At 38.6% G+C, this 27,926-nt stretch overlaps 1 protein-coding gene and 1 long non-coding RNA gene across 2 annotated transcripts in view; one reads left to right on the top strand and one right to left on the bottom strand.

Annotated features, from left to right (window-relative positions):
- The first annotated feature begins 163 nt into the window (after positions 1-163).
- si:dkey-225n22.4 (collagen alpha-1(XXI) chain) lies at positions 164-27,926 on the top strand. Its single transcript, XM_049749527.2, has 31 exons — positions 164-299; positions 2,064-2,185; positions 2,269-2,405; positions 2,494-2,613; positions 2,848-2,964; positions 3,137-3,252; positions 5,290-5,360; positions 5,421-5,586; positions 5,654-5,876; positions 6,794-6,967; positions 7,119-7,196; positions 7,293-7,304; positions 7,434-7,523; positions 7,593-7,637; positions 7,859-7,903; positions 8,027-8,071; positions 8,151-8,186; positions 8,589-8,642; positions 12,747-12,782; positions 13,577-13,612; positions 13,692-13,736; positions 16,206-16,259; positions 16,618-16,689; positions 16,979-17,014; positions 18,254-18,298; positions 21,852-21,884; positions 22,555-22,710; positions 22,862-22,916; positions 24,397-24,591; positions 25,279-25,356; positions 25,710-27,926. Exons 2-31 carry the CDS (start codon positions 2,107-2,109, stop codon positions 25,895-25,897), a joined length of 2,637 nt encoding a protein of 878 aa, XP_049605484.1. The 5' UTR covers positions 164-299; positions 2,064-2,106; the 3' UTR covers positions 25,898-27,926.
- LOC125986103 (uncharacterized) overlaps positions 5,964-27,926 on the bottom strand; it is a 182,837-nt gene continuing 160,874 nt past the window's right edge. The window contains exon 5 of the long non-coding RNA XR_011085720.1: positions 5,964-6,167. This is a non-coding gene — a long non-coding RNA (uncharacterized lncRNA). The remainder of the gene's footprint in view (positions 6,168-27,926) is intronic.

Raw genomic sequence — 27,926 nt, 5'->3', positions numbered from 1 at the left:
ATCCAAAATTAACACCAAAAGATGTGTAAAACACAAACCCAAAAAGCATATGTGAGCTGTGGTCCATGCACATGTACTTAGCACGGGACTCTGGCTAGATTTTGTGGTGAAGCCTGCCACGATTTATAAAGGCCTGCCCTGACACTCCTACCATTTCATGTGCCAACCAGAGAGAGGACTGTCACTACCAATTCAGGACTTGAGTCTCCTCACTTTCTCATCTTCGTCACTTGTGAATATTTGACGCTGAAGCACACGTACGGCCCTGTCATCACTTCTTGACTGTGCTTCCATAGAGGGTAAGTTTAATTACTTCCTCTCACTCGGGTTTGATGTGCAGGTGGCCTCTTCAGGCTATGTTTTAATTTTAGGATGTACAGAATAAAAAGTAGTTTTTGATATTTGGAAACAAAGTGATAAAGTGATTTTAGTCGTCTGTTGTAACGATGCGTGTTTGGAGAACTTTTCATTGTACTTTTTCCATGACTCGAGTTTGATTTGGCTACAAGTGACCAACCATCGGGACAATGCGGGGACAAAAAGCTAAATATACAGCTTACATGACCCGCTGTGATTATGGGTCAGTGTAGTTCTCCGCTTTCTGGTAAAGCAGTTTTAGTCCTTCCCATCATGTCTTTTGGTATTTCAACGACATGTAGTTAGAAAGTCTGAAGTTCTCTTCCATCGTAATTACTGTGTGAACGTGTACAATTGTGAATTTGTTCCCTACATGTACTTCTGTGTTTCTACTTATCAAGTCAGACTTTTTTTTTTCCTGTGAGATTTTATGCTTATATTCCCTAATGAAATGCAAATTAATTTTTAAATCATCATACTTTGACAATATGATAATATTTATTCAGAAAGTAGGCTGTGTTAAGTCAGGACAAAGTGATATTTTTGGTTTGATCGGGAGCCAATCGGAAGACATGGTGTTTACTTTTCATTTTGCTCATAATTTTATAATCTTGTAAAACAGTTTGCCAACTACGACATCATGACAACCCATCCATCCCTTATCTGATTCAAACTCACAGAGAATGGAGAGTCTATTTTATCAGATTTTTGGCCAAATACACATTGTCAGTCAATGACAGAACATCTACAAGTTGTTTTGTTTTCTCTAAATATCTTAACTTGTGGAAGCAAAATCGGGGTTAGCGGCGTCTGTGCACAAGGAATGTTCTGTGATTCAGAAGCCAGATGAAGTGGTTGATGTGGTTGGTGCACTGCACCATAGCTAAGGCAAACGTACCGCGAGGTCAGTAGGAATTTAGTGTCGGGATCCACCTAGTCCCGTTGTGTACATGTAATGAAACTCAAGGAGAGCTTGTAAAGATGCAAGACGAGAATTTGTGGCCGGCACGTTTTGGAGGATCCCTGAAAAGACATTTTTAGAAACGCTGGGCTCTCATTTTGATGACTGTTTGCACACCACACTCGATGACCGGACAATTTTGAACGTTTATAAATAGATTCTACAGAGCCAGACCGGTTGTGTGCGAGGTGTTTGATTCTTGAACAAATATCGTAACTTTTGATGAACAGTATCCATTTTGCTTTGCATATTTTTTAAATAAAGATCCACTATAATATAGTTTCTATAGTCTCACAGCGGCTTTGACACAGTTCCAGTTGGTCATCGGATTCAGTACAAAATTATGCATAATCGTATAAGAGCAAATTCCATCAGACATGCCAAGAGTGAGAAAAGGCTTTGACAGAAAATTTTGTGGTAGAGCGCTGTCTTGTGTTCAGCTGACTGATCCTCCCAATTCTTCAAAACTCCTGCCAATATTCTGCAATACCCTCTGCTATGTTTATACTGAAGTTTCCCATCAGCGCTCTGCATAGTGTGCACATTGTTATTTAGTCGGGCCTAGCGTTACGGTTGGTAAAAAATGGACGCTAACGTAGCTTACATCAGAAATTACGGGACAGATGGTGCAAATTAAAAATGCATGGAAAGTATTTAACATGGCATTAATAATATGATAGGGTATTATAAGATATGTACGGAATGCATATTTGATAGTCTAATGTTGTTTTCAATCATGGTTTAGACAAGTTGGACCGAACCGAGGGGAACCGCCCTCCTAAACCGCCATGTTGCTCTGGGCACTGTGGAGTATAATTGTCTTGCTGATTCCGCTGGACGCTGCACAAAAGAAAGATGTCCGAGCAGGTAGTTTGATCATAAAAATGATATGTCTGCTTCAATTAAATGTTTTATTTCATAGTGTTCCTTTGAATTTGTTTTATGTTCAGGCTGCAGCACAGCAGTGAATGATTTAGTTTTTATTGTGGATGGCTCGTGGAGTGTTGGCGTTGCTGATTTTGAAACAGCCAAGCAATGGCTTATCAATATCACCAGTCAATTTGATATCAGCTCCCACTATACACAGGTAGAGCAACTTCACTATATGATTCATTGCTTTCGCTATCATGTAATGTTTTTTAGGATTTTCTGAATATGTTGTGTGTCTACTATAGGTGGCTGTGATCCAGTACAGTGACACTCATCGTCTGGAGATCCCTCTGGGAGAACAACAAAGTGCTGCAGAACTCATTCAGGCCATTAGAGGCATCCCATACATGGGAGGAAACACACAGGCAGGCACAGCATTTTTTTTTTTTTCAAATACACACTACCAACTGTTATAATGTTTGAGTGAAATATGAATATAAGTGTAAATAGAGGGGAGGACATTTAGTTAGAGTTATGGCTGGCCCAAGTTTTCCTTGAAGGGTTCCCGCGGTGTGCTAGTTTAAACTATCATGGAAAATCTCAATTCTAAAGAAAAAAGGTGTTGGCCTGCTCTAAAATTGAACGTGTCTGCTTTGTAGACTGGCAGAGCCATTAAGTTTGCTGTGGACCATGTTTTCGCCACATCCAAGCGAGCCAGCCAAGTCAAGAACCGCATCGCTGTCGTGGTCACAGATGGCAAATCCCAAGATGACGTAGTAAATATTATTCACTGCATGAATGACAACTTGTACTGTCTATCATTCGGTCTCACGATAATTCCAAACCACACTGTAATGAAAACAATGTTATATTTATAACGCGTGACTGTTAAATCCTTTTACTTGTCACCACACATCCTGCTTTCTAATAATATTTTTTTTCCCTTAGGTGGATGCCAGTATTGAAGCACGAGCTCAAAGCATTACAGTGTTTGCAGTTGGGGTTGGTAGCGAGATCATAAACTCGGAGCTCGAATCCATCGCTAACAAACCATCTTCCACCTACCGTATTTTCCGGACTATAAGTCGCTCCGGAGTATAAGTCGCACCAGCCATAAAATGCCCCAAAAAGTGAAAAAAAACATATATAAGTCGCTCCGGAGTATAAGTCGCATTTTGGGGGCAATTTATTCGACAAAATCCCACACCAAAAACAGTCATGAACGAGCAACAACAGGCTAAACGATAGCAACAACAGGCTAAACGATAGGTATGCTAACGTGACAAACACAAACAAAGAGCTGAGAACGGGCCTGACGTAACATATAGAGTGATTAAGGACAACTATTACATGAATAACATGTTTATAAAACCATCAGTGTCACTCCAATTCATTAAATAGCAACAACAGGCTAAACGATAGGTATGCTAACGTGACAAACTCAAACAAAGAGCTGAGAACGGGCCTGACGTAACATATAGAGTGATTAAGGACAACTATTACATGAATAACATGTTTATAAAACCATCGGTGTCACTCCAATTCATTAAATAGCAACAACAGGCTAAACGATAGGTATGCTAACATGACAAACACAAACAAAGAGCTGAGAACGGGCCTGACGTAACATATAGAGTGATTAAGGACAACTATTACATGAATAACATGTTTATAAAACCATCAGTGTCACTCCAATTCATTAAATCCATCGATCGTTCTTTGTCAACAATGGGTGCGCACGGCTGAGGGCGCTTGCGCTTCGAAATATTCCACAGGCTCATATAACGATAGATAAACTATATTTTAAATAACTATAATACAAGCCAATAATATTATCAAACCATCCGTGCACTTTAATTCCATTAAATCCATCGATCAAATTCCTCGTCCTTTGTCAACATCGCCGCGCGTGCGCCCTGACGTCAGCCTCGTCTTTATTCCACAGATCTACTATATAACTATATTGTAGCGTTAACAAAGTACAAGGATAGACGTAGGTTTGGTAAACGGCTCTTTATTAAACAAAACAAACTTCCAAGCGTGTGGCGGCGTGGACTTCCAGACAGACCGGGCGTGCGTAATGGCCATGTCCGAGCCCCACGCACCGTTCGCGGACAGCCACTCGGCCGAGCGTCGGCCCCCGACTCAGTAGAGACCGGGCGTGCGTAAAAGCCATAATAGTTTTTCAAACCTTCTATGTCACTCCAAATCCTTAATTCCTTCAAACTCGTTGTCCTCCGTGCCACTTAGAAATGGTCACCGCTAATGATGGTAGTCCTTGTGTGGGCACGTTTGTATGTAAACAACCGGCGCGCCGCGCTACTGACGTCACTTGAAATAGTAATCCATTGGTACATCACGGTTCTCCAAACTTTCTTTCTGCTGCTCGATTACTGTTTTCAGCTGCATATTTTACAACTTGAAGTTTGTAACCTGCAAAATATGAGTTTCTTTTTGGTGCCATTTTTCTTAAGCCCACCCAGTTGATGAGTCACGGCCAACGGTAAAATTTAGAGCGCCCTCATCCAGTTTCGTCTGAAAATATAATTTTTTTTGGTTGTTTTATCAAAGTCAAAGTCTGCTTTATCGTCGATATATTTTTTTATATACTAAGACACACAAAGAGATTGAAATTACATTTCCACTATCCCTCGGTGAGATAGTACACATATGCATACAAGCATCACAAAAAAAAAACAAGAAGGCACTAACAATGAATAAATAAGAGTATTGAATAAATGATAAATAAACAAATAATAATAAATAATAATAATAAATATAAGAGGAGCAAAAATGGAGCAAGTGTACATACAGCAGACAGTGGACTTGGATATGGTGCTTTAAAGTGTTAATTGCTTTATTTGACGTTTTCTCTATTTTTTATGTTTTGAATATGTTCAAGATAAAGAAATAAAAGCATGTGAAGTGATCAACTATACTAAAAATAACATGGGAAGTGGTCAACTATACTTGTAAGTGATGTCTTAATGATCAAGTAAAAATTTGTGAAAAAAAACATATATAAGTCGCTCCTGAGTATAAGTCGCCCCCCCACCCAAACTATGAAAAAAACCGCGACTTATAGTCCGGAAATTACGGTATGTCCTGTATGCTGAAGATTACACCACCATTGATCGTATTCGAGATTCCATGGAACAGAGACTCTGCGAAGGTAAGCGTCTATTTACTTTGTTGGCTGAGATTTCCAACTGAATTTTTATTTATCGTCTAGAATCCGTGTGTCCCACGAGGATACCGGTGGCATCTCGAGATGAGAAAGGTTTCGAGCTAATGGTGGGCATGAATATTGAGAAAAAAGCCAAGAAAATTCCCGGGTCTCTGGAATCCGAGACAGCCTTCACTCTTACGTCTTCCACTGACATTACCGAGGACACCAGGTAACGTGTTTTTAAAAGATTAATAATGTGTTGCGTAATAAAATGTTTTTTTTTTTTATCCTACCAGAGAGATTTTCCCAGAAGGCCTTCCTCCCTCCTACGTATTTGTAGCCACCATCCGTCTAAAGGGAATTGCTCAAATGCTGAACTTTGACCTTTGGAGGGTGTTATCAAAGGACAAAAAGATCCAGGCTGCAGTGACACTGAACGGAAAGGACAAAACTGTCACCTTTACCACCACTAAAATGACAAACATGGAGCAGAAGATTGTCTTCAATATAGGATTCGAGGTGGGTATATAAAAGTGTAAAAGCACGTTAAGTATTTTTATATTATATTCTCAAAACATGGAAAGAACAGATTCTGTTAAAGCCTCTTTTTATTAACAAGTAGAAGCACTTCCAGACAAAACAAAAGCATTTACTTGAATAAAGGAAGACATGTGAAGGATGCCAAAGGTGGGCTCAAAGAAAATCTTTCCAAATCGAAACCGCAACATTTCCCCGGTGGAAACTCGCCGGTGGATGCGTCGCAGTTGGAACGCGTACCTCGATTTCCATGGCAGTTTATAATAACACATCCTGTCAAGAAAGCAGCCAGGTTACTTTTTCCGAACGCACTTCTTACACACCTCGACTGAAGTGTGGCACACTGAACAGGGTTGCAATTATGTTGTTTTTTTTTTTGCGCTTGTTTGATTTGTATTCATTTTGATGTGCCTGTGATTTGTCATTTTGAAGATGTTGGCTATGGCTCAGCCCATCTGAAACAATACCGCCTCTGTTCTCGCACGTGTATACACTTAATGGCTTTAATAAAGAATGGTTAGGAAAATAATAAACGGCTCATGGCGCAATCCTGTAGTGGCATATTATTATTATTATGCGTGGGTGCTTACTGACATGCAGTTTCTGACATTTATTGTTTCACAATTCAGTGTTTCACTGTAATGTGTAACTCAATTTAGTAATCCGGCTATTATGTCACATACTTGGTGTGAAAAGCGAATATAGGGACACCTCTAAAATGGTCTAGAATTGTCTAATATTTCAAAATGATATTGATCCTAGAATAGTTCAATATTATTTAATGAAATGATAATTTGGAAAAAATAAATGGTTCATATTTTAATAATAAAAAAAAAGATGCACACCTGTTCATGCACAATTGATTGAAATTGAAATCATCTTTTTGTACTTTTTGTCAGTCTCTATATGATGGAATGTGGCATCAGCTTAAACTCCTGGTGAGACCCAGCCAGGTCACCGCTTTCCTTGACGATCACAAGATGCAGGAAATAATACCCGAACCAATGGAGCCTATTTACATCAATGGGAAGACGCAAGTGGCAAAGAGACGGGAAATAGATGTCACTGTTCCTGTAAGTACACATTGTAATTCTGAATCACTGCACTAAATATATTTCAAATTTGGTTGCCAATAATAATGCAAATGTTAGCGGGTATGATACTTTTTAATGACGGTCAGCCAAAGCCTAATCAGTTATTATTGATTTTTTTTTTTTACGTTAGATACAAATCCAGAAATTACGCCTGTACTGTGATCCTCTTCAGAGCGAGAGAGAGACAGCTTGTGAGATCTTCTATGTGGTAAAGTTTTAACCTGATTGTACACTAGTGCAAAAGTTACATTTCTATAATACTTTTTCTGAAAATAACATTTTTTTATTCTCTTTTGGTTGACAGGATGATGAGAGGGTAAGTGAAATCATTTGAATAATTCTCATGGCAAATGTGTGTTATACCCTAACAGTGCTTCTAAATTCAGTCAGATGTCGAGAGAAAAATTAATTTTTTGTACAAATGAGTCAATCTTTGCTTCCGTAGTGTCCTCTGAATCGAAAAGCCACAATTGCAGAAGTGGAGGGCTCCAATGGTATCGTTGGACCTGGGCAGCGTGGCCCACCAGGACGCACGGTAAGAATACTTCAATCTTGCTTTTTAAAGTGTATTTAATGTGTGCATTTTGTAATAATGTCGTTCCAGGGGGACAAAGGAGAGGCGGGGTTACCTGGCGCTGATGGTAAGCCTGTGAGTACGCTATTTATTTATATCTCCCTCCTGTGATACACTCAATTATATATATATAAAAAAATGTTATCTAATATATGATGAACTTCTGTCATTTTTATACATGTTAAAAAAGCTGAAAAAATACTCTAGATATTTATCATTTATTTAATTTGGCAATGTAAATATTCTAAATATGTCAAAGATGATTATTTTTGTTTTCCATTGTTTTTCTCCCTCAGGGTGAAAATGGGAAGCCTGGCCCTCCTGGATTACAGGGGCAGAAGGTAAAAATTGTTATTCACAAAGTTGGTAGCTCATTGTTTGTTTAACTAACCCACGCTGGTGTCAATTTGGGGTCCTAAATTTATTTTTAGACCATGACAGGTTATAAAATTTCATTTCTGCAGGGTGCTGACGGCTCACCAGGACCTAGAGGACTTCCTGGAATTAACGTAAAGCTCTGAAGAAACAGATGAATGAGTGTTGGCTACTGCTGATAATCACATTTCTATTAAACTCGATTCTATCCAGGGTGACAGCGAGATAAAAGGCTTACCAGGACCACAGGTAATCCTTTATAAAGATGTTTAAACATAAATTATGGAATAAGTGCATACAACCATAGCTAAATTATTCTATGGCTGGAAGTTAAGGGTGAATTTTAAAACTGATATTTTTAATGTCATATTTATTTCATTATACTGATTTTAACGCGTATAATCCCTCAAGTGGAAATTCTATTTTGTTTCACACCACAGAAAGAACCAGATCGGATTAGATTTGAAAGGAAATGGTTTGAATTTACAAGAAAGAGAATTACTTAAAGATGGATTATTCATAATGAATTAAGTTTTGTGAGTAATGATGTTTGCTTTACAGGTGAACCATTGGAAACCACAAACTCAAATACATAAAGCAAATTATTACAATGGTCATAAATATTCACATATTTTCTGTTTCCTAATGCAGGGTCTTCCAGGGGAGAGGGGCGAACCAGGATATCCAGGAGAGGAGGGTTTAAAGGTAAGGATATGATTATGTGCCAAATGTAAACAGGGTATATGTTCAGACAAGAAAAAAAAAAAGACACCAGATTTAGCCTGATGTGTGTGTGTGTTGTGCACAAATGTGTTTCCCCCTATCGCATCACAGTTGGTGGTATTGACTGTGTGCTATTTGAAGTGAGAACAAAAACAAGATAATTACTGTAATGGTGTTGTGTTTGGCTGCATCCGTGTTACATTCCCGCTCTGAATGTCTAGCCAGGTGGAAGTGGGACTCATCACGATCATGCATCAGTAGGTTGTTTGGGGTCGTTATGATCTAAGGTCAAAATTATTGCCGATTAAAAAAAAATGGCCCTAAAAATGGGAGCGCCACTGTGATGACAGTGTCATTTTTATAGCTGCTATGCAAGACGCAGTGTGGTAATTGAATCCAGCTCAATTTAATGGCGGTGAGGATGTTGCAGTGTGCCAAAGGAGGCCGCAAGTTTGACCCATATACATGTCGTCAATGGGAATAGTTCCCTCGCTGAAACTAAACGACTGCACTATGTGCAACTTGAAAACAGAATGTGACGAAATCAGAGCACACATCTGTGAACACGCCCACTTGTTACATGTGTGCGCTACTATTTTCAGCTCTCTCTGAACTCCTACGAGTCTCCTACCACTCTAACTTGCAGCAGAAGTCTACTCAGTAATTTGGGACTCTTCCTGCTATCATAATAAACCGTTTCCCACTGTGGAATCTGGAAGTGTTTTACAGCAAAAAAGCAGAATGATGTACAAAAAGCACTGAATGGAAAATAAAAGAGAATTAATATAAAGCTCCAAAATGTGAATTCTATTATGCCCCATTTTTTTTAAACGTCTTCAGTCTTGGATGAAATGAGTATTTTTACCGTGGCCCGAATGCCGAGAGACACAAGAAAGACTCATTTCTTGATGTTGATGTTTCTCGCGCCTAGTGAAGCAGTGAAATGAACAGATGGCTGCTCCGAAAAAGCTTAGTAGAGCCGTGTAAGTACTGTATCGTGGCAAAAAGGACACAATAATCCTCATTGCCTGGAGCAGCTCGAGACATGACCAGCGCAGCTTGACAAACGCCAACAAACAGATAAAAATGTCTTTTCTGCAACAATGTCAGGGAACATTAAACACCCTAACAATTTACTGGAAGCAGGCTGCAGATCACACGGGATAGCAGCACTGTAATTGCCTCAAGTGTTATTTAATAATTATGCCGTGATTGTCTTCAGACCAAGTGATTTGAGCTTACTTAAGGTTTTATTTCAAAAGAGATGGCGTTAAAGGTCCATATTACATCATAACTGTTTTGCCTATGCTGACTTTGAACTAACGGAAAAAAACAACATTGGTTTGACGCATTTGAAGTATTTTGGGTGCACGTTTTTCCCCCTACAATTTTGTTGACATTTATTTTGGAACCGCCTAGGTTTTAATATACCACAGGTGAGACGAAAACCTCATGTCCAACAAAGACTCAGTTCATTTCTAGTACAAGTGACCAACTGAGCTGTTGCATCTTCAAGTCACCCTAAAGGAAATTTTCACAGAGGCAGTCGAGGTTGACTGAAACAATCTGCCAGGTTGTTTACTGGGGATAATATGATGTTAGAATCTTCTTTACTATAAAATATAGTATATAAGAATGTAACCACAAAGATCCACTTGGACTCTTATCAATGACAACCCGGTGATTATGGCTTAGGAATGTCAAGTTAACAACATGGTTCCGGAATTGAGAACCGATACGGATTTTCCAAATGATCATACTCAGATTTTTTTTTTCTTGCATCATATTTATAGTTGTGAGTGATAGCATTTGTGATTTTATAAGAACACCCAGAAGTCAACCTTGTAGGATCAAACAAAGTCAGTGTGGTCATAGCCTGAGGAAAGTACTCAACAGTAAAAAAAAAAAAAAAAAAAAAAAAAAAAAAAATCTGGTCCCATTCATGACAGCTCCATTGACTGTTAATGAGCCTTGAATTTCACTTTACCATGTGAGATCCTAAACATTAGATTTAATCATACGCTTTCCCACAGTAAACCTTCAAACGCTGGAATGTAAAGCAACCTGATGTCATCTCTGTTATTATACATTTTTTTTTGACATTCCATATTACAAAGAGAGACGCTACCTCTGTCATTACTCCACCTGTAATTAATGAAAGTACTATACTGCATCAGTTTTTTTCTCGACATCCAATTTAAGTATTCAAGTCCTGGACTTCATTGGAGGAGATTTACACAACACTCATTTGCGATGAAAGAGCATGATAACTTTCAGGACAACTTAACTAATCACCCCAATAGTAGAACCGGGGATGGCTTGGTAATAAAAAGCCATTGTATAGCTCCCAAAGGACAAACCACTAATACAAACGTAGGAGAGTGCAAACATAAGCAGAGACCTAATATTCTCCAAATGATCAAGAGAAAACACACTTAATTGTGGTTCCATAGTCAAATGAGCGGAGCAATTACTTACATGGATAATGAAAGCCGTTGGTAAAACTCATGAGGCCAACATACTGACCCTTGCATACTAAAACGGAAACCAAAGGATATTCTATTAATTGGCACTTTAGAAGATATAGCAGGCATTATTAGCACAGGACAGTAGGTGGCAGTGCATCAAAACATTCCATTCATGGCATTATTTTTTTCCCCATCAGTTTTAGGTTCTGGGTCTGGTCATTTATTGCTATCTTTTTTTAATTTATTACTATATTAGCGAAAAGGACAGTGATAGAATAAAGCAGGAGAGAACAAGATATTTATAGTTTGCTAAGTGTACTGTAGTTAACTTTAAATGTGAAAACGTGTCTTTCCAGCTGTAGCAATATACAGTCAATGTAAAGAGCATATTATAAGGGCAGTATCACTCCACTTGTATATTTGCTCTTACTTTACACACCCTTTTTCACTTTATAATTATGAACACGTGCTTTGAGGAGGGAAAAAATGATATGTCATATGGGCTGTGCACTTTGACAATGAACAGAACCTGACGATGCCACTGCAAGTCCCAAGAGGTGGAAACATTTCATTTTTGTTTACGAATATCCCATTTAATGTTGCACCCTCTAAAGATTTTAATCTGATGCGGCATTACGGTGGATTTATTTTTCCATTTACCTAAGCTTGAAAGACAACTTAATTATTTACCAAAGTTCAGTAAACACAGTAGAGTGGATGGGCTCAAATGTTGTTTTTAATGTCTGAACATGTGTGTGACTTGGCAAATGAAGCAACGTTATATTTTGAGTGGCATGCGAGTCGACAGGGACTAGGCAAGCGCCATGAACGGATTTATTGTACATTTTCCATTGGATTAATTTTTTTTCCCTCCTCTGGTTATTCCATCTTCCGTCCATATTCCCAAAACATAGCACATGTGAGGTTTTTGAAAATTGTCCAATATGAGTATAAATGCTTATTTGCCTATGCAAAGTTGATGGCTCAACAAACTATTTGTGTAATTTTCTAAAAAGTGATAGTCTGAATCTGAAATGAACCTAACAGCCCTCTTTGACATGTTCTTTGCAAGTGTAGCACACTGGAACAAATTCCCTTGCAAGTGAGTAATTATATCCTTGCTGCTGTTCAACAAACAACATAAAAGTACCAAAAGGTCGGCGAGCAAAACCGGGCAGTAGAATTTTGTGACTCGAGGCCGGTTGCAACTTTTACAGTAATTATATGCTGTGTTGCGGTACAGCATGTGTTAGTTTGTTGTTCCGCTAGCCACAAGGCTCCCCATAAACTCTGTGCGTCACAACGAAAGATTCATTAATTATTCAAGTCTGCAGTCCATCGTTAGTATTTTCAGTTAGGTAGCATGAATTAGCTGCGGGGAAGCAAATATATGGCTTTTTTTCAAAATGGTGTAACAGCAGCAACAGGAAGTCGCCATTTAATTCTAAACGACCCTCTCTTGTCTGTTCTCAGGATGTGTTTGATGACTCCTTCTAATCTTATCGTCTTTTCAGGAGTGTTGACAGGATTACGTGACATTATTTAGATAATCAGCACACATTATTCAGGGAGCAAATCGGAATCTTGTAAAGCATTGACACATGTGTCATGTCCTCAGGGAGATCCTGGTGCTGTTGGAGCTCAAGGAGCCCCGGTGAGTATAGATATTTCATATTGCATTACACTCAGGGATTTAACTATTCAATAATAAATTAAAATTATGTTTAATCATATATATTTCATTATATTTGTAAAATGAAAAGTGCAGAGTGAGGTTCTCCAGAACTGACGCTGTAAAACATCTTTAAAAAAAGTGTTTTGCGGATTTAAGGAGTTATTTTAAAAGTACATTGACATTGAGTTTTTTAAAGTCAGAGTTTCCTCTTTCACTATATTGTTATCGAAAATGACAGAAATGCTCAAGCCACAAATCCAAATCCCCTTCCAATTTCAATTTTTTTTTTATCTTCCGCTTTGATGTGTGAGTTTAAAAAAGGCAATACGTATTTAGTCCAACACTTTCTCTTTTTTAAATCACCGAAAGAATTGAGCATTTTCCTAACACTTAATTTAGACACCTGAAAGCTGTCCATTAGCTATGGTCTAATCTGGTCTCCAGTGGAGAAGGTAAGGGCACGGAGTCTTATAAGTTCAACTCAGTGGCAAGCATCCACTCAGTTAAGGATATACCAGATGAACTTAAAATGCACCCTAACCTTTACAAGATAAACTTAATTTGACCTACGCTAAAGGTTTGACTGCATATGTCCCGCACAACTTGCGTGGTTTATTTACATTCTAATACATGGCCATTTTTTGTGTGTGGACTTAGCTGAAGAAAACATCTAACCCGACTGCCACAAATTTAAATGCAATATTTGTGTTTATGTATTTAACACTAATGATGGCTTGAAAATTATGTAACATGTTTCTCTGACATCAATTCAGGGAACTCCAGGAGAAATAGGCCCACCAGGACCTCAGGTAACATCAAACCTGAATGCATCTTGGCATAATGATGATAATAATTAAAAAAAAAAAAAAATCATTTTGTCTTTTGTAGGGAGAGAGGGGATACCCAGGACCACCAGGCATACAAGGACCACCGGTAGGTTTCACTTTAAAATGTGACTTTTATTTGAAGGTTTATAGATTGTTGAAAAAAAAAAAAAAACACTGATGAGTTTTTCATAGCGATCCCTTCGTCATATTTATAGAAGGAAACGCTTTTACAAGCTCATGACGGCACTTCAGTATGTTGCTCCTGTCGCCGGTGAAGGGTTTCGATATTAATATGAATACAAATTCGATGTGACTTTGACAAATGTGACAGTGAGTTGCTGGTGACAATTTTGTGTGTTGTGTACGTTGCCTCTGTTTTTGTGTTGGGTTGTCCTTAACTTTGCTGCCCTCTTGTGATGGCGACATATATTGAGGACAGGACAATGGAGCAGTTTGACCTTCTGGAATTATTTAAAGGGATTAGCTTTATTTAATGATAATAACATTTAAGCGTGGCTGAATGGAAGAATTAGGAGGAGTGTTTAATTACTGGACCATCCTTGCATCTTTCTGACACTGCTGTCAGAGTCTGCTGCATGAGATGAGAGCTTGGCCGCCATTCTCCTCTAGGAAAAAAAAGCCTTCACTGTGTCCAGAGGTTGATCCAGGACAGAGCTGGCGCGGCACTCCATTTGTTAATCCCGCTTTTGTTTGCAGTTGCGATGCTGCTGCCCAATAGACTACGTCATAAAAGATGTCTGACGGCGTAAGAGGTCTCATGGAAGGCCTCGCTATTGTTAGACCTGCAATATATTTAAATTGGTTCCTGGTTTATAGACTATAAGCAAATCTACAATGAGGAGTTGAGTAATTCTAGTTTTGTTTGTCGCATCAGATGTGTAGCTCTGCTACAATTAACATATTTTCATCCCTAAAGTCTCAATTCTATGATTACACTGTCATCAGACTTCCCCCGCTATTATCGCCAACTTGGTTTCCCCCCCCATGGGAGTCAATCATCACACACGCAGTTATAATTGAATTTTTTTTTTGTCTACAGACACAAAGTTGTTATTCAAGTTTGGGGGGGCGTGGGTGGAGTGCCTTAGAGGTTAGAAGTTTTTGGCTGTGAATATGTTTGTGATTCACATTGCTTCTATTAAGTTGTCATATTTTTATAATTATTTAAAAAAAAAATCTAGAATGTCTGATGTACAAATGAAAAATGGAATTAAAAAATAATCTAAAAAAAATTAAATAGTGGGCTTCAGCACATGTTTACTTGCTTGTGCATAGGCAATATGTGGGTGTCTTAGCCAGAATGCAAATGCAGCGTATGTGTGTGCGTGGACCCGAGCCATCTCATTTCTCCCCCAGTGCCTCCTGACGAAGCCGTCATGCACTCTGTCACATTCAGCCCAAAGCACAGTGTCTCTTTCATCCAACTCTCTCTTTCCTCTCATCCCTTCACTCTCTCACTCCCCCTCCTCCCTCTGGCGTGGCTCTCTTTCTCCCTTTTCCTTTCCAATATCTCCCCTCAATACCAGGATCCCTGAGGACTGTCTGCAGAGATGGGCCAAGATGGGTCCAGAGACTATGTTTTGAACGTCATAATTAGTTATTATGCTAATGGTACTCCCAGGCCGATTGGCTATTCTCAGCCTGTTCCATTATCCCCCCCCCCCCCCAGTAATCACTTGATGTTCTTGTGGAGAAAACTTCATTTTGCACGGATGGAGTGAACTAGTGTGAAAATCAAATTGTCAGTTTGAATGATAATGGGAAAATTGCTATTGTGTTTGCTTTTTGAATTCAAAGACGCGCATATATATGAAACACTATTGACAGTGTGATTGTTTTTTTTTTTTTAAAGCATCACATCAGTATTGTTAAAATATTTTAGGGGTTCTGGGTGCGTCATAATAATTCAAGCAGGAGGCGCATTGACATACTCATATGTGCATGACCTTGGAATGCATAATGCTTTTCCCAATGTGTATACACAATGCAGCACAGAGATGGAGGATGCAGTGGAGGAACAGAAGGAGGAGGGGTTTTGAAAAAAGCCGATCTCGTTTGTTTTCACAAAATTGATCATTTCACAATTCAATCATCCGGCATATTTGCTGAATGCTTCGCAACACTTCTAATTCAGCCAGTAGATGAGTTTTGGGGTCATTCTTATCAATTGATGTCATACTTGGAGGGATTCCAAAAGCTATCGAAAGAAATACAATTCAGTTGTTGTAAAATCCACTTTTTTTTTTTTCCGATTCCAGTTATTGGCAGCCATTGTCCTGCTGGACGACTGAGGTTATTTGGCTGTAATTGGAGCCGATTCAAATGGAGCAAATCCTAAGAAAAACAAAGCAAAACTTTTTTTTTTCCCCCTGCAGCAAAACAAACAAAACAAATTATTGTTTGGAACATTGACTTACAAAATAGCTTCATTTCGTTCACAAATTATTTCTGCTTAAATAGAGAAAGTTGTAACTTTCTGTAATTGCACTGAAATATGAAAAAAAATGTATGCTGCAGTGTTCATCTAAAAAATGCCATGTGTGTTTTTTTCTAGGGGAACTGCGGTGATTCGAGGGGTAATACTTGTCTCGGTTCACCAGGGCAGAAGGTGAGTTGATGAGATTATGTTGTTGCTTCCATTGTTAAGATCTGACCTTCTGTATAGAAAGAAAAAACCCAGTCAGGGTTTGGAATGATTCTTGTGATCCCTTTCAAAACTTTTTTTTTTTTATGACCTAGAAGCCGTAATCATAAATCTTTAAGAGGGAAATGAATTCCAGGGTCACTATAGAGAAGTTGTCAGTCATAAGGCACATAAAATAAACAACTCATGTTCACCTTCAGTTCTGAGTTTTCAATTGACCTAACATGAATTATTTTAAGCCCTATTACTCCAAAATGCAAAAGCATGGGAAGAATAATCCAGATCTTTGAAATGGCTCTGCCTCTATCTTTCACTTTTCCAGGGCTCAACAGGGGAGCCGGGTTTTCCAGGCTTGCCAGGTGCCCCAGGGCATCCAGGGTACAAAGGTCATTGGGTAAGAATCCCGAACAATACACACGAGCAAAAATGTATGAGCCTTAAGTAAAAGACTGTCTTCAATTTCAAACGTGGTGAATAATTTATTAGTTTGCTGCAGGGAAATCTACATAGTTTTATTTTCCACGCATGAGCATATTATTCTTTTTACTTTAATGACATAGATGCGGCTTAATGTCCCCACTATGCGTTGCGCCAAAGGCACCATTGATTATTCAGATTTACTTTCCTTACTTTATATGTTTTCTTTGTATTGTTCTCGGTATTAACATAAATATTTTCTGTAGGGAGAAAATGGAAAGCCTGGCCCAAAAGGAAATAAGGTACAATATTTCTTGTTTAGTATTTCCTCACCAACACATTTTTACTTATTACATATATTGTGTGATAAAGGTCTATGTCCTAAAATTGTGCACTATTTTATTTAGCAAGATTGAAACCATAGGAATGTGCCAGATAATTTTGACTGAATTATTCAAATATCCACTATGGGTGAGGATAATCTTGAATTTCCCTAATTGCTACCTCAAAAGGCCGACAAAAGACAAAATATACTAGCGATACTGTCACACATCATTTGGAAACAGACTCTGCCAAGTTTTTAATAGTTTGGAAAGTGACAATGACAGTTACGGAACACTGCTTTTAGAGTTCTTCTCAGTTTTTACCGGCAGCGCTTGTCAAAAAAGAAACTAATACGTTTCTCTACAACAAGAATTTTATCGACGGCTGCTTGTGGAGGAATATTATTGAAAAATGTACACTTGTGATAATACATAGCAAGACAGAAATCCTCCTCTAATTCAACAAGTACTTGGATGTTAAAATGTGTCAAATTTTCTATCTGCCAAGTGTGTGTATGGAGGGGAAGGGGGGGGGGGGGGGGGGGGATTTGTACCGCAGCCAGCCACTGGGAGGCAGTTGAGATCTTTTGCCTTTGCTTTTGACCAGCTCTCAATGGACAATATTTATGGAGCCCTTCTCTCCTCCATAAAAGTATCACATCAAAGTCATGACAACAGGACAGTGAACCAGCCTAATGCAGTTAAAACTAGTTTCCCATTCCATTTATGTCCATGACATGAATCGCCTGTTGCAATTCATTTCTATTTATTTTATTTTTTTTGCTGGAATGAATATAGTGTCATTTTTAAAGTAATCAAAGCATGCAATGAATAGTTGCTTGCTGCACACTATGCACACAAATGGCGAAGAGTGTGATGGCCCATTGGGAATAGAAAGGAAGCGAGTCGTGAGTATCAGAGCTTGCAGATGTGTCTTTTATAAGTCACATACAAGATAGAGTCAGGTTTGTTAAAGGTCACTGCAAGCTAGTTCCTATCCCCTCTCTCTGTGGGTTTCTCTTATTGGTTGCTTGAGGTAAGCATGACCTTTTCTCCTCTCTCTGTCTATTTTCTTTTTACGCACACATGCACACACACACTTCCGTCGGTTGTTGCATACATTGTGTGTCTCCTGCACAAACACACAAGACACAACACACGTAGGCTGTAAACAAACAGACACAAACTTTTCCCTAATTGTGCTATGTCTCCTTGCAGGGGGATCCAGGCAGAGAAGGCGAGCCAGGAATTCCTGCCGTACCTGTAAGTGTGGGCGTATTCTTCTACTTCCACTAGGGGGCGCTAATGTTTCTGTAGCTGCTGCAGAGGGACAAAAATGGGTGTTTGTGTGAATCTTAATGACTTTATGGAGAACAAGTGTTTACACAAGGGATGAGGCAAATCCTCTAGAAGAACAATGTCCAGGCTTCAAGACCTTATTTAAGAGTTACAGCCTTTTAATGTAGCTTGGGGCTCATATTTCTACCTAAAGCCGGTCCAAGCAGTAACCGTATCCATGCTGAACCCAAATCATAGCTTCTTTTTATTTTCCCTACTCTGCTCAAAAACTATATATATATAAAACAGAACAAACACGAAACAAATCTGAGCAATATTATGGGAATTGGACTGCAATTCCCAAACCATTGATGACATGCCTTTGAGCAAGGCACATTACTCCCAACTGCTCTTATATGTGACAATCCTGCATCACAGGGAATAAAAAAAAAACTCCATAAAAGTGTATAAAATATTCCACAGATGTTTTTCCTTAAAACAGCTTGCAGTGATGAGTGAGAAGCCAGCAGAATCTCAAAACATGTTTACGCAAGCCGTCACTATCAATAACCTGTCAAGATATGATGAAACACATGTCTGTGTGATCTACAATTTCCAACTTCCAAGGCAAGATTTGTATTTCATTATTTTCTTAATGACACTAAATAAGTTCCATTTGAGACAGAGTCCAAGTATTGATTACTCTCGTATTGATTTTCACATCCCCCGAGAGGGATTAGACAATGAATCCAATCATAGTGTCTGTGTGTGTGTCTGTGTGTGTGTGCACACGTGTGTTTTCGCTGCAGTAGCTTGTATCGCATGGAGATATAGTTGTGTAATCTAGCTCGTGACACTTGAGAAATGTAAAGCAATTATATTTTTCAGTGTGGAGGTTAAATGTTGATTCTCTAAAGCCAGCTCAGCCCCTCCCATCCAGTGGCAAAGTCCCAAAGCGAAACATATCAGCAGTGAATCACAAATGTGTCACAGTTGAAATGTGCGTGACGATTTGTCTTCCAAAAGACTTCCTAATTCCTACGGGGTAGAATAAGTACGACTCAATAGTGCCTCGTCTAACAGTAAGAAAACAAACATCTTTTCTTCTAGGCAGCAAAGAATATAACAGGCTTTTATGAATAATTCATTTTTGGAGCAACGTAGTAGATGTTGCGGTATTTGTTCTATATTTTGAGAGCAATTTATTTCACCGGATAGTCGTTAAATATCCTGTTTTTGATCACGGCTGGTCATTATTTCAATTTTTTTTCCAAATTGAGTTGTAATTGAATACTGAGTACAGAAGGTTTATGGTTTCCTTGAATGTTGCAAAGAGTTGTAAAGATTTTAATGATTGCCAACAGTTTTTCTTGTCGCCATCACAATTTAAACATGTTCAAAATGTTGTTGTTTTTTGCAAGAGGATAAACTGTTTGCAACTATTTGCAACCTTTTAAGAACCCTGACAAAATACCAACACTCACAGCTCAGTGATAAAAGGAAAACTAAAAATGTTGATTTGCCTGAATAAAATCCTAGAGAGAGAAAAAGAGAACTATCTTGAAGAACACAAAGAGCCTAGTGAATATTTTCAGAACACAAGTTTTCTAAGGTAACAACGTCCATATTGGAATCAAAACTCCCAAGAAAATGTCAAAGGATTTTGTTAGCAACCTTTCCTTGGCCCGTTAACTCCTCAGTCAGCAGGCAAAGCGCCTGTTCCCACATCACCTATGCTGCTCCTTGACACAACTCAATAAAAGAGCCTCAACTCCGCAGGAAACGTTAAAAATGTATCACAACTATGTCCGAGCTTGACGTATACCTCGTGTCTCTTCCCGAGTCAGCACCTCCCTAGCTTGTGTCGCATTTGCAGCTTCACACCAATATTTCAAGCGCTCCCACAGCTCAGAATTCTAGTTACAGCTCAATTCACACTAATCACCCAACCTGCTTCTACTTACAGTTTTTTTTTTGTTTGATAGATTTTTTTGTCTTGCTGTTTAAGCATTCTTTGGCCCATCCTGACATAAAAACAGAAGCCACACAAGGTCTCTAAAATTCACCAGTTGTGTCGTCATGGACGGGTGGAGAAGGATTTCAGAGGCTACCTGTGAAGCTCTGTTGAACTCTGTACCCATGAGGGCCACAAAAAATATTGACACTTTGGGCACTATTTGGACATTTTCAGTTTGGGGTTTACTCACTTTTCTTGCCAGCGGTGTGTAAACCAGCTGTGTGTGTTGAGTTATTTGAGGGCACGGTAAATTTACACTGCTAGACAAACTGTGACTGCATTACAAAAAAGTGTTATTTTTTTCGTGTTGTCTACTGAAAAATATATTATGAAAAAATATGACTCAGCAGTAGATGACTAAAAACCTGTTTTTGGATTCACCTGTTTGGAACCTGTCAGGCTCGCAAATGTGTTTTACTCTAATCGCACCCACTTCAGTGCACAGCCATTATTGTCAAGACATAATAGCGTTGTTGTGTAAAAAGGTTGATTAGATTGGAAATTTGAGACCATTCAAGAATAATTATCACAATAATTAACATGATTAAAACCCATATGCATATAATGGCAAACAAGGTTTCATCAGACAGATTTTTTTTTTTTTTAAATCAAAATTTTTTTGCTTCTGTGGATCCGTATTGACTTTTTTTTTCTTTGCCCTATCTTTACCTCCTTTTAGTTATTAGGATCCAGTATCACCTGTTACTTTTATCATCCAGCAGGGAGACGAAAAGCATTGCACTGGAAATTAAATTCAGGACAATACGGCAACTGAACTGAAATGAACTCGCCTCAGTGTTTGCTACCAAACGATATTGGTTCATTAAACATCTAATCTAAAAAGTAATCTCAAAAGACACATGTTTAAATACTTTCAACAGACCAATCTTATTTTCTTCCTTTAGCACTTGGATGGATAAAATGAGTCGCCAAGAGGCCTGTTTAGAAAAACTTGCAAGCTTTGATTTGCAATGTGATATTATTTCCGCTAGCAATATCAGAGCTAATCCAAATTATGTTTTGCTACCCATGCTTGAGAATAAAAAGGACCTCAATATAGGCAACATTTGTGAAACACGACACTACAATCAGAAAGGATTCATTAAAAAATAAGGTATTTTCACGGGGAAATGGAACACTCCTCGAGTGTCAGATGCACGTTAAAAGTGTTTAATTCGGCAAAACAGCCTTACACAATCGGTGTTACCGGCAGATGCTGTTTTCAAAGGAATAAAAGATTCACAAATGCATTTTTCATTACGTTACAGCGAGTACAAAAGGAGTGTTTGAGATTGCATTGGAATAAGCAATCTAAAACGTTGTGTAAGCCAAAGGCTTTGACGGGGGCCTGGAAAAAAAAAAAGAACAGCTCTGCATCACCAATGCGGAGCTGCAAGCATCGCTCCTCTGACACTCCGTCTCAGCTTTTGATACGGAAGCACTCATTTCTAATGTTTCTCCATTTCTTCCTCTTCTTTTTCATCCCCACCCTCTTCTGCTCCCTTTTCTTTCTTACATCAGGGCCAAGTGGGACCCAGGGGAAAGGAAGGAGAGGTATGTCAAATTAGACTTTACGGTATTAGATATAATCCATTCTCTCTTATTCTACCCCACTGTGAGGGGCCCTGACAAGCTTGCACGTAGCGTCTTTTGGAAGACTTACAGAGCCAATACCTTTAGGCCTGGGGGAATCTAACCCCTCCCCTCGGGCAAAAATATACATCACAAAAGGATTCTTTCCAAAGCCGTACACATTTGAAACAGCAAACCGTACTGTCAGCAGTCTTATGAAAGTATGGGGCTGCAGCGTCCCCCACTTGTGAACGTGCTGTCTCATTTGTTGATGATGTATAAAACACACATCACGAACAAGTAATTGCTGCAGGCTTTTTTTTTTTTATGATTATGTAACGGCATTATGGAAGGAGAAAAAAGCCATTTGGTAGGTATTTAGGTCGTTAAACAGCAATTTAAGTGGGAGTGCTGAAATTAGATGTTCAGTTGAAACCTGAATGGAGCTTGATTTAGTTAGTCCCTAGGTTTGTTGAAAGAAAAAAAAAAAGATATTGCTAATTTTGTATCGGGTAGGCTGGTATCGGAGTATTGATTCACCCTACAAAGGCACATTGAGGAATATAAAGGCTGCAAATCTTTAAAATTTTTCTAATTGTTGCACAAAAATGGTTCTATAATGTAAGATATTTTCTCATCTGTCCTCCTTCAGAAAGGATTGAAAGGTGATGAAGGCCCCAGGGGGCTTGAAGGAAAGAAAGGGGACATGGGCCACAACGGTCACACGGGCGCTGTTGGTCCAAGGGGATCTCCCGGCCTGGATGGGCTGCCCGGTCAACCGGGTCAGCCTGGATTTCCTGGAAAGCCAGTGAGTGATTGTGATCATTATTGTGTCAGTAAAAGGAGATAAAGTTAAGTTTAGGATTACGTTTCAAATGTCAAGGCTAGATTAAGATTAAGACCTTCTTTTGAACCTATAGTTTGTTTGAAAAATTGGTTCTGTTTTTTTTTTTTTTCAGGGCAAGTCACCATCAGATGAGCATCTTGTAAAGCTCTGCACCGATGTTCTACGCAGTAAGTAATTGTTTTAATGTCTCTGCATAAAGGTCAATGTCTGAAAAGGATTTTCACAGATTTAAATGCATCAATACAACATTCCAGTAATATCTGAATTGGAACCTGTATATTATAAAAATAAAAATTATTGTGCATTTGCTATGACTGCTGAAACATTCTAATTGTTTGGACTCAGCGTGCCCACTTGTCAAGAGATTTGAACAAGAAGTCAACCCATTTATAAGTTACATAATATTAGGCTTTAATGCAAGAAGACTGACATTGATATCATAGACATGACATGAATAATGTAGCAACTGTGCCAAGGAAACATATTATTAATATGATTGATTGATGTGCTATGATATCCTTCTCACAGCTCTTCAAGGGCATATTTGTAATTCGCTGTGATGCAGCTCTTAGAAAATCATTTTGGCCATGGACAAAATGGACTGGTGGAATTCTAGTTCTTCAAAATTCCAGCAAGCCAAAGATTGATGATTCCGAAAATGAATCATTTTAGAGGGCGTGGGTTGGGTTATAAGTACATCAAAAAATTGGTTGTAATATCTTTTAAAAGTTTAGTGCAGATTTTCTACTAAAAAGAAAAAAATATATAATTGACTTTCTGAAAGTCAATGATGAATAACAGACATCCTTCCGTCACTAATGCCTTTTATAATGCCATATGGATTTTCAAACAGTCGGTTGCTTTATAAGTGATTATTGATCGAATGTTGGTGGCATGGACGTGTGATTCAGTACAAGCTATTCCAAAACTGCAGGTAAAGACTCGGCAGGTACGATTTGTTCGAATGAATAGAAGTAGTGAGACAAGAAGGAAGAATGGTGAGGAAACCTGAGGATGGATCGGTCATGGAGAATTTGAGTGTGCACCTGTTGTTTGTGTGCAACAGGAGGTTGCCATGGTGATCCTACGCTTTAACATTTCCAACGTGTCAATATTGTAGATGGCGTTTTCTATTCTTGTTCATCCATTCACACCTGACGAATCTTGACTCAAGAGGTTGTTCGGGCGGTTATGTCAACAATAACAATTGTAATGCTTCTGCAGATCATTATCTTCCCACCGTTTCACTTGAGCAATAGGAAGTGGATAGGCAACATCAGCAGACCCTTGAGGGGAAAGATGGAAGGCATAATTAGCGAAGGCTGAATGGTAAAAAGGATTCTGATTGGCTTCTTAGTCAAGTAGAAACGGCGAGTTTAGGAGAATGATAAATAATATCAGTTAACAGGTTCTGGCTTTGGTGATGTTTCTTCTGGATGTTAAATTGGAGATTTAACTTGCTATTCAACATTTAATAAATTGTGTGGGTAAATTAAGAGAGCACGGATTATAAAGGGTTATCATTTTTGTTGTTGCTGGTTTCAAAACGATTATTATTATTTTTTATTTGGCTTCTTTGTATTCACAACATGCATCCTGTGCCCTTCGCTATTGAGCAAATCAGTAATATCTGGCTGTGCCCTTTAGCTCAACTCCCAAGACTTCTCCAGTCCGTGGATAGATCAGAAAGATGTGAATCCTGCTATACTATGAAGGGACCACCTGGTGAGACAGGTGCCCCGGGACCGAAAGGCTCCATGGGAATCCCGGGTTATCCTGGCAGAACTGGCTCTGTGGGATATCCAGGGACTCCTGGATTGCAAGGTCCTCCTGGACTCAAAGGTAAGCACTCCTTTAGGCTCTAACGTACAGTATTGACAAATTGCAAGTACACAATAGTACTGTAATATTTTCTCTTACACCTCTTCACAAAAAAACAAAAACAATGCGGGAATATTTACGGCGGCTTTCAACGGCGATTAAAATCAAAAGAGTGCCAACAGTTAACAAATTGGATGTGTTGATGCTCAATGTACCCCGTAAAACAAGCTTATTAAACAAGTTGAACACCAGTAAAAGTCAGCAGAGCAAAATAAAATAAATACTGCGTGCAAAAGCAAACTTAATGAGCCGCTTTTGATTTATCACCCTTCAAGTGGCTAATCATCTGTGGAAGATGCCCAACTATAACATCTCACTGTTGAATATGATTACACCTTGTTAGTTTAAGGGAAGACAGCTATTAAAAAAATCGGATTTTGTCATCGTTGATTAAGAAAAATGACACAAAAATAATAAAATAGGAAAAAATAGGAACAAATTGGGAAAAATTATGCAGTATTTTACTTTGACATTTGAACATGGAGTTTTTTTTTTTAACCTTTCTGAGTGATTTTAAAGACTTTTGGGGGAGGCATATTGTGTGACTGAAAATGAACAAGTATGTAAGATGAACATGAAAATGTCTAACTCATGGTGACTTTTGACGTGATATATTTTGATTTTGAAGTCGACATGGTATGTTCACAGGTGACATAGGACCAAGAGGGTTCAAGGGGAGCAAAGGAGAGGGTCACCAGGGACGCCCAGGACCACCCGGACAGCTAGGTATGTAAAAAGAGAATCATTAAGTATACTTTACTGGCCTGCAGCCATTACTGAATTTTCTAGTGTTGTAAATGTTTTAGCACCTTAGCAGTTTTTTGACATCTGAGCTCTGATCAAAGCATTAGTGCACTTTTAATGGAAATGCATCAAGAATATTCCATTTTTAACAAATATGTGGGTAGATGCTTTTTGTGAACACTTACATAACATTATTCGGCGAACATTATTGGTGGTTTTCCATTAGTTAGTTTAAATATATATATATATGTTTTTTTGCTCCTTCAATTATGCATTAAACCCAGTGGCAATTTGTGTTTCTATTCTTTTTGTTCTTGCCATTGTTTTAACTCAAGGGGCTCGAGGTCCTCGTGGATTTGATGGAGTCGGACAGCAAGGCGACGAGGGAATTCCTGGGAAACCAGGACCCCCTGGAGATCCCGGTAAAAGGGGTAATCCAGGGACACCGGGGATATGTGACTTATCCATGTGTTATCAGACCTACAACCTAAGGGAACATTACAGCAAAGGACCAAATATCTGACGGCATACAAAACAGCGAGGGACACAAGTGCCAGTGGCTTTAACACCCACATGTATCCAGAGGCCATTTATCGTATCGCCGATTCACGTGTGACTCCTGCACAAGCACCTTGTGTGCAGAACAGCAACACTGGAGGCAGAAATATCCTCATATGTTGAGTCATACTGAAACGGGTGATTCATCCTTACAGAAATCATGGTCAAAGAGGTATTCTGAGATACAAATTGTACTTTTCAATTTTATTAGTTCCAAGTGCCAGAAAAACAGAGTAGCACCAAAAGAGATCCTTTCATCACATTGTAGTTGTTATCTTGTCTGACGCAGGTCTAGCACCCTCTTTATCCTAAACACAAAAGCTGGTGCTAATCTTAAATCAGCCACTGTGACAAACAGGCTACTAAGAATCCTGTTATTTATATTTATATCGACCCGCTTAGTAATACTGACTGGATTTGCATTTCTAGAAGAATTTTTTAAATCTCTAATTTACCTCACCTACATTATAGGATCTAGGCATGTATTTTTTTTTTTAATGTATATCTTATGATATTTTAAATAGAGGCCTGTTACCTGCTGAGAATAATGTATATATAAAATGCCTATTCGAGTTTAATATTTGTTCATCTATAGAAGTAAAATAATTAGTGCAACTCTATTGGTGCTGCTCTATGTTGTGTATTTTTGAATCGTCCAATATCACAGTGAAAAATTCACTGACTTTGTAGTACTCGTGAGCTGAGGAGCTCCATTTAGACAAAAGTAGTCCTTTGCCTCCATCTCGCTGTCTCTAGAGGCAGTTACAGTACAGTAGGGGAGAGTCAATTACTCCTAGCAAGGGTTTACCCAATTTTAATCTGTTTTTTATTTGTTGTTACGTCCTGCGGTGTGAATTGGCGATTTACAGCGGCAGTCATCGGGAACGAACATGGTTGCTAGAACCCGATGATTTGTGCAGATTAGTTTTGTTTCATTATTTTCTAGGGACTCAAAGCTGTTTAGATCAGAATTATGTGCTGCTTCCAAGGTCTCTCAGATAAACTTTACAGCGTGTCGAGACAAACTGCAGCTATTTCAGTCGGATGCAGGTAGATGCATTTAGCATTCATATGAGCGTCTCCAGACAAAAAGAAAACGGAGGCAGCAAAACGATGCATTTGCAAGGAGTGGGATGATTTTGGCTCCAAATGAAATTGTATCACCCCACATTTAGCTGCAGATTAAATTTAGTTGCCTTGGAACAATAGGTTTCGCTCTACGTTTCCACAGAATAGAGTTTTGGCATAAGCGTCAGCAAAAAAAAAAAAAGTCATTTGGAACCATCAAAAAAATACCTTGTGGGATAACAAAACTAACAAGCTCCTCTCGACGGGCTTTGCGCATCAGGAAGCTGCTTTCTAAATGATGTTTTTCCACTTTCATACGGTACATTTCGACTTGTCAGAGTTGGCAAGTTTCAATGGAGTCCCTAAAGAATAGCAAACTCTGTCATAGGTTTTCACAGCACATGAATGACTTGTTGTATGAATGAGTGCAAATAATGGTTGAGATTTTCAAACTGAACAACAGCAGGTAAAAAAAAAATCACGTTTGTCCATGCCAACCATCCTATTTTTGCAAATTGGATATAGATTATGGCAGTTGGAGAACCCTTTGAATGGTCTTATTGTAAACCATTATATTAGTAGAATAAGCTCAACAACAATGAAAAAAGTTTTCACAGTTTTTCCTGTAGCTAGGTGCTTTCATTCCCCGCATTTCTTGTACACTGTGACGGAGTTTGAAAACTATAATGGTTATATTGACTAAATCTCAAACTTTGCTTTTAAATTGTATCGTTTTTTTTCTTTTGTCCTCCAATCCTGGTAGTGCAATGATTTATGAATAGCCTTTGTAGTTGTTTATCACTTTGGAGTAGTGTCACAAAGCCATAAATGTATTTGTAATATATCCTGAAAAGAGAAATTGTAATTTCTATTTTGTTGGGCATTATTTATCTTCATTAGTAAATAAATGTTTGTTGATTTTTGGA

Source organism: Syngnathus scovelli, chromosome 18 (genome assembly GCF_024217435.2).
Source record: "Syngnathus scovelli strain Florida chromosome 18, RoL_Ssco_1.2, whole genome shotgun sequence".
NCBI classification, from domain to species: Eukaryota; Metazoa; Chordata; class Actinopteri; order Syngnathiformes; family Syngnathidae; genus Syngnathus; species Syngnathus scovelli.
The sequence above is the reverse complement of the archived record's forward strand: the minus strand, read 5'-3'. Positions and strand labels throughout refer to the sequence as shown.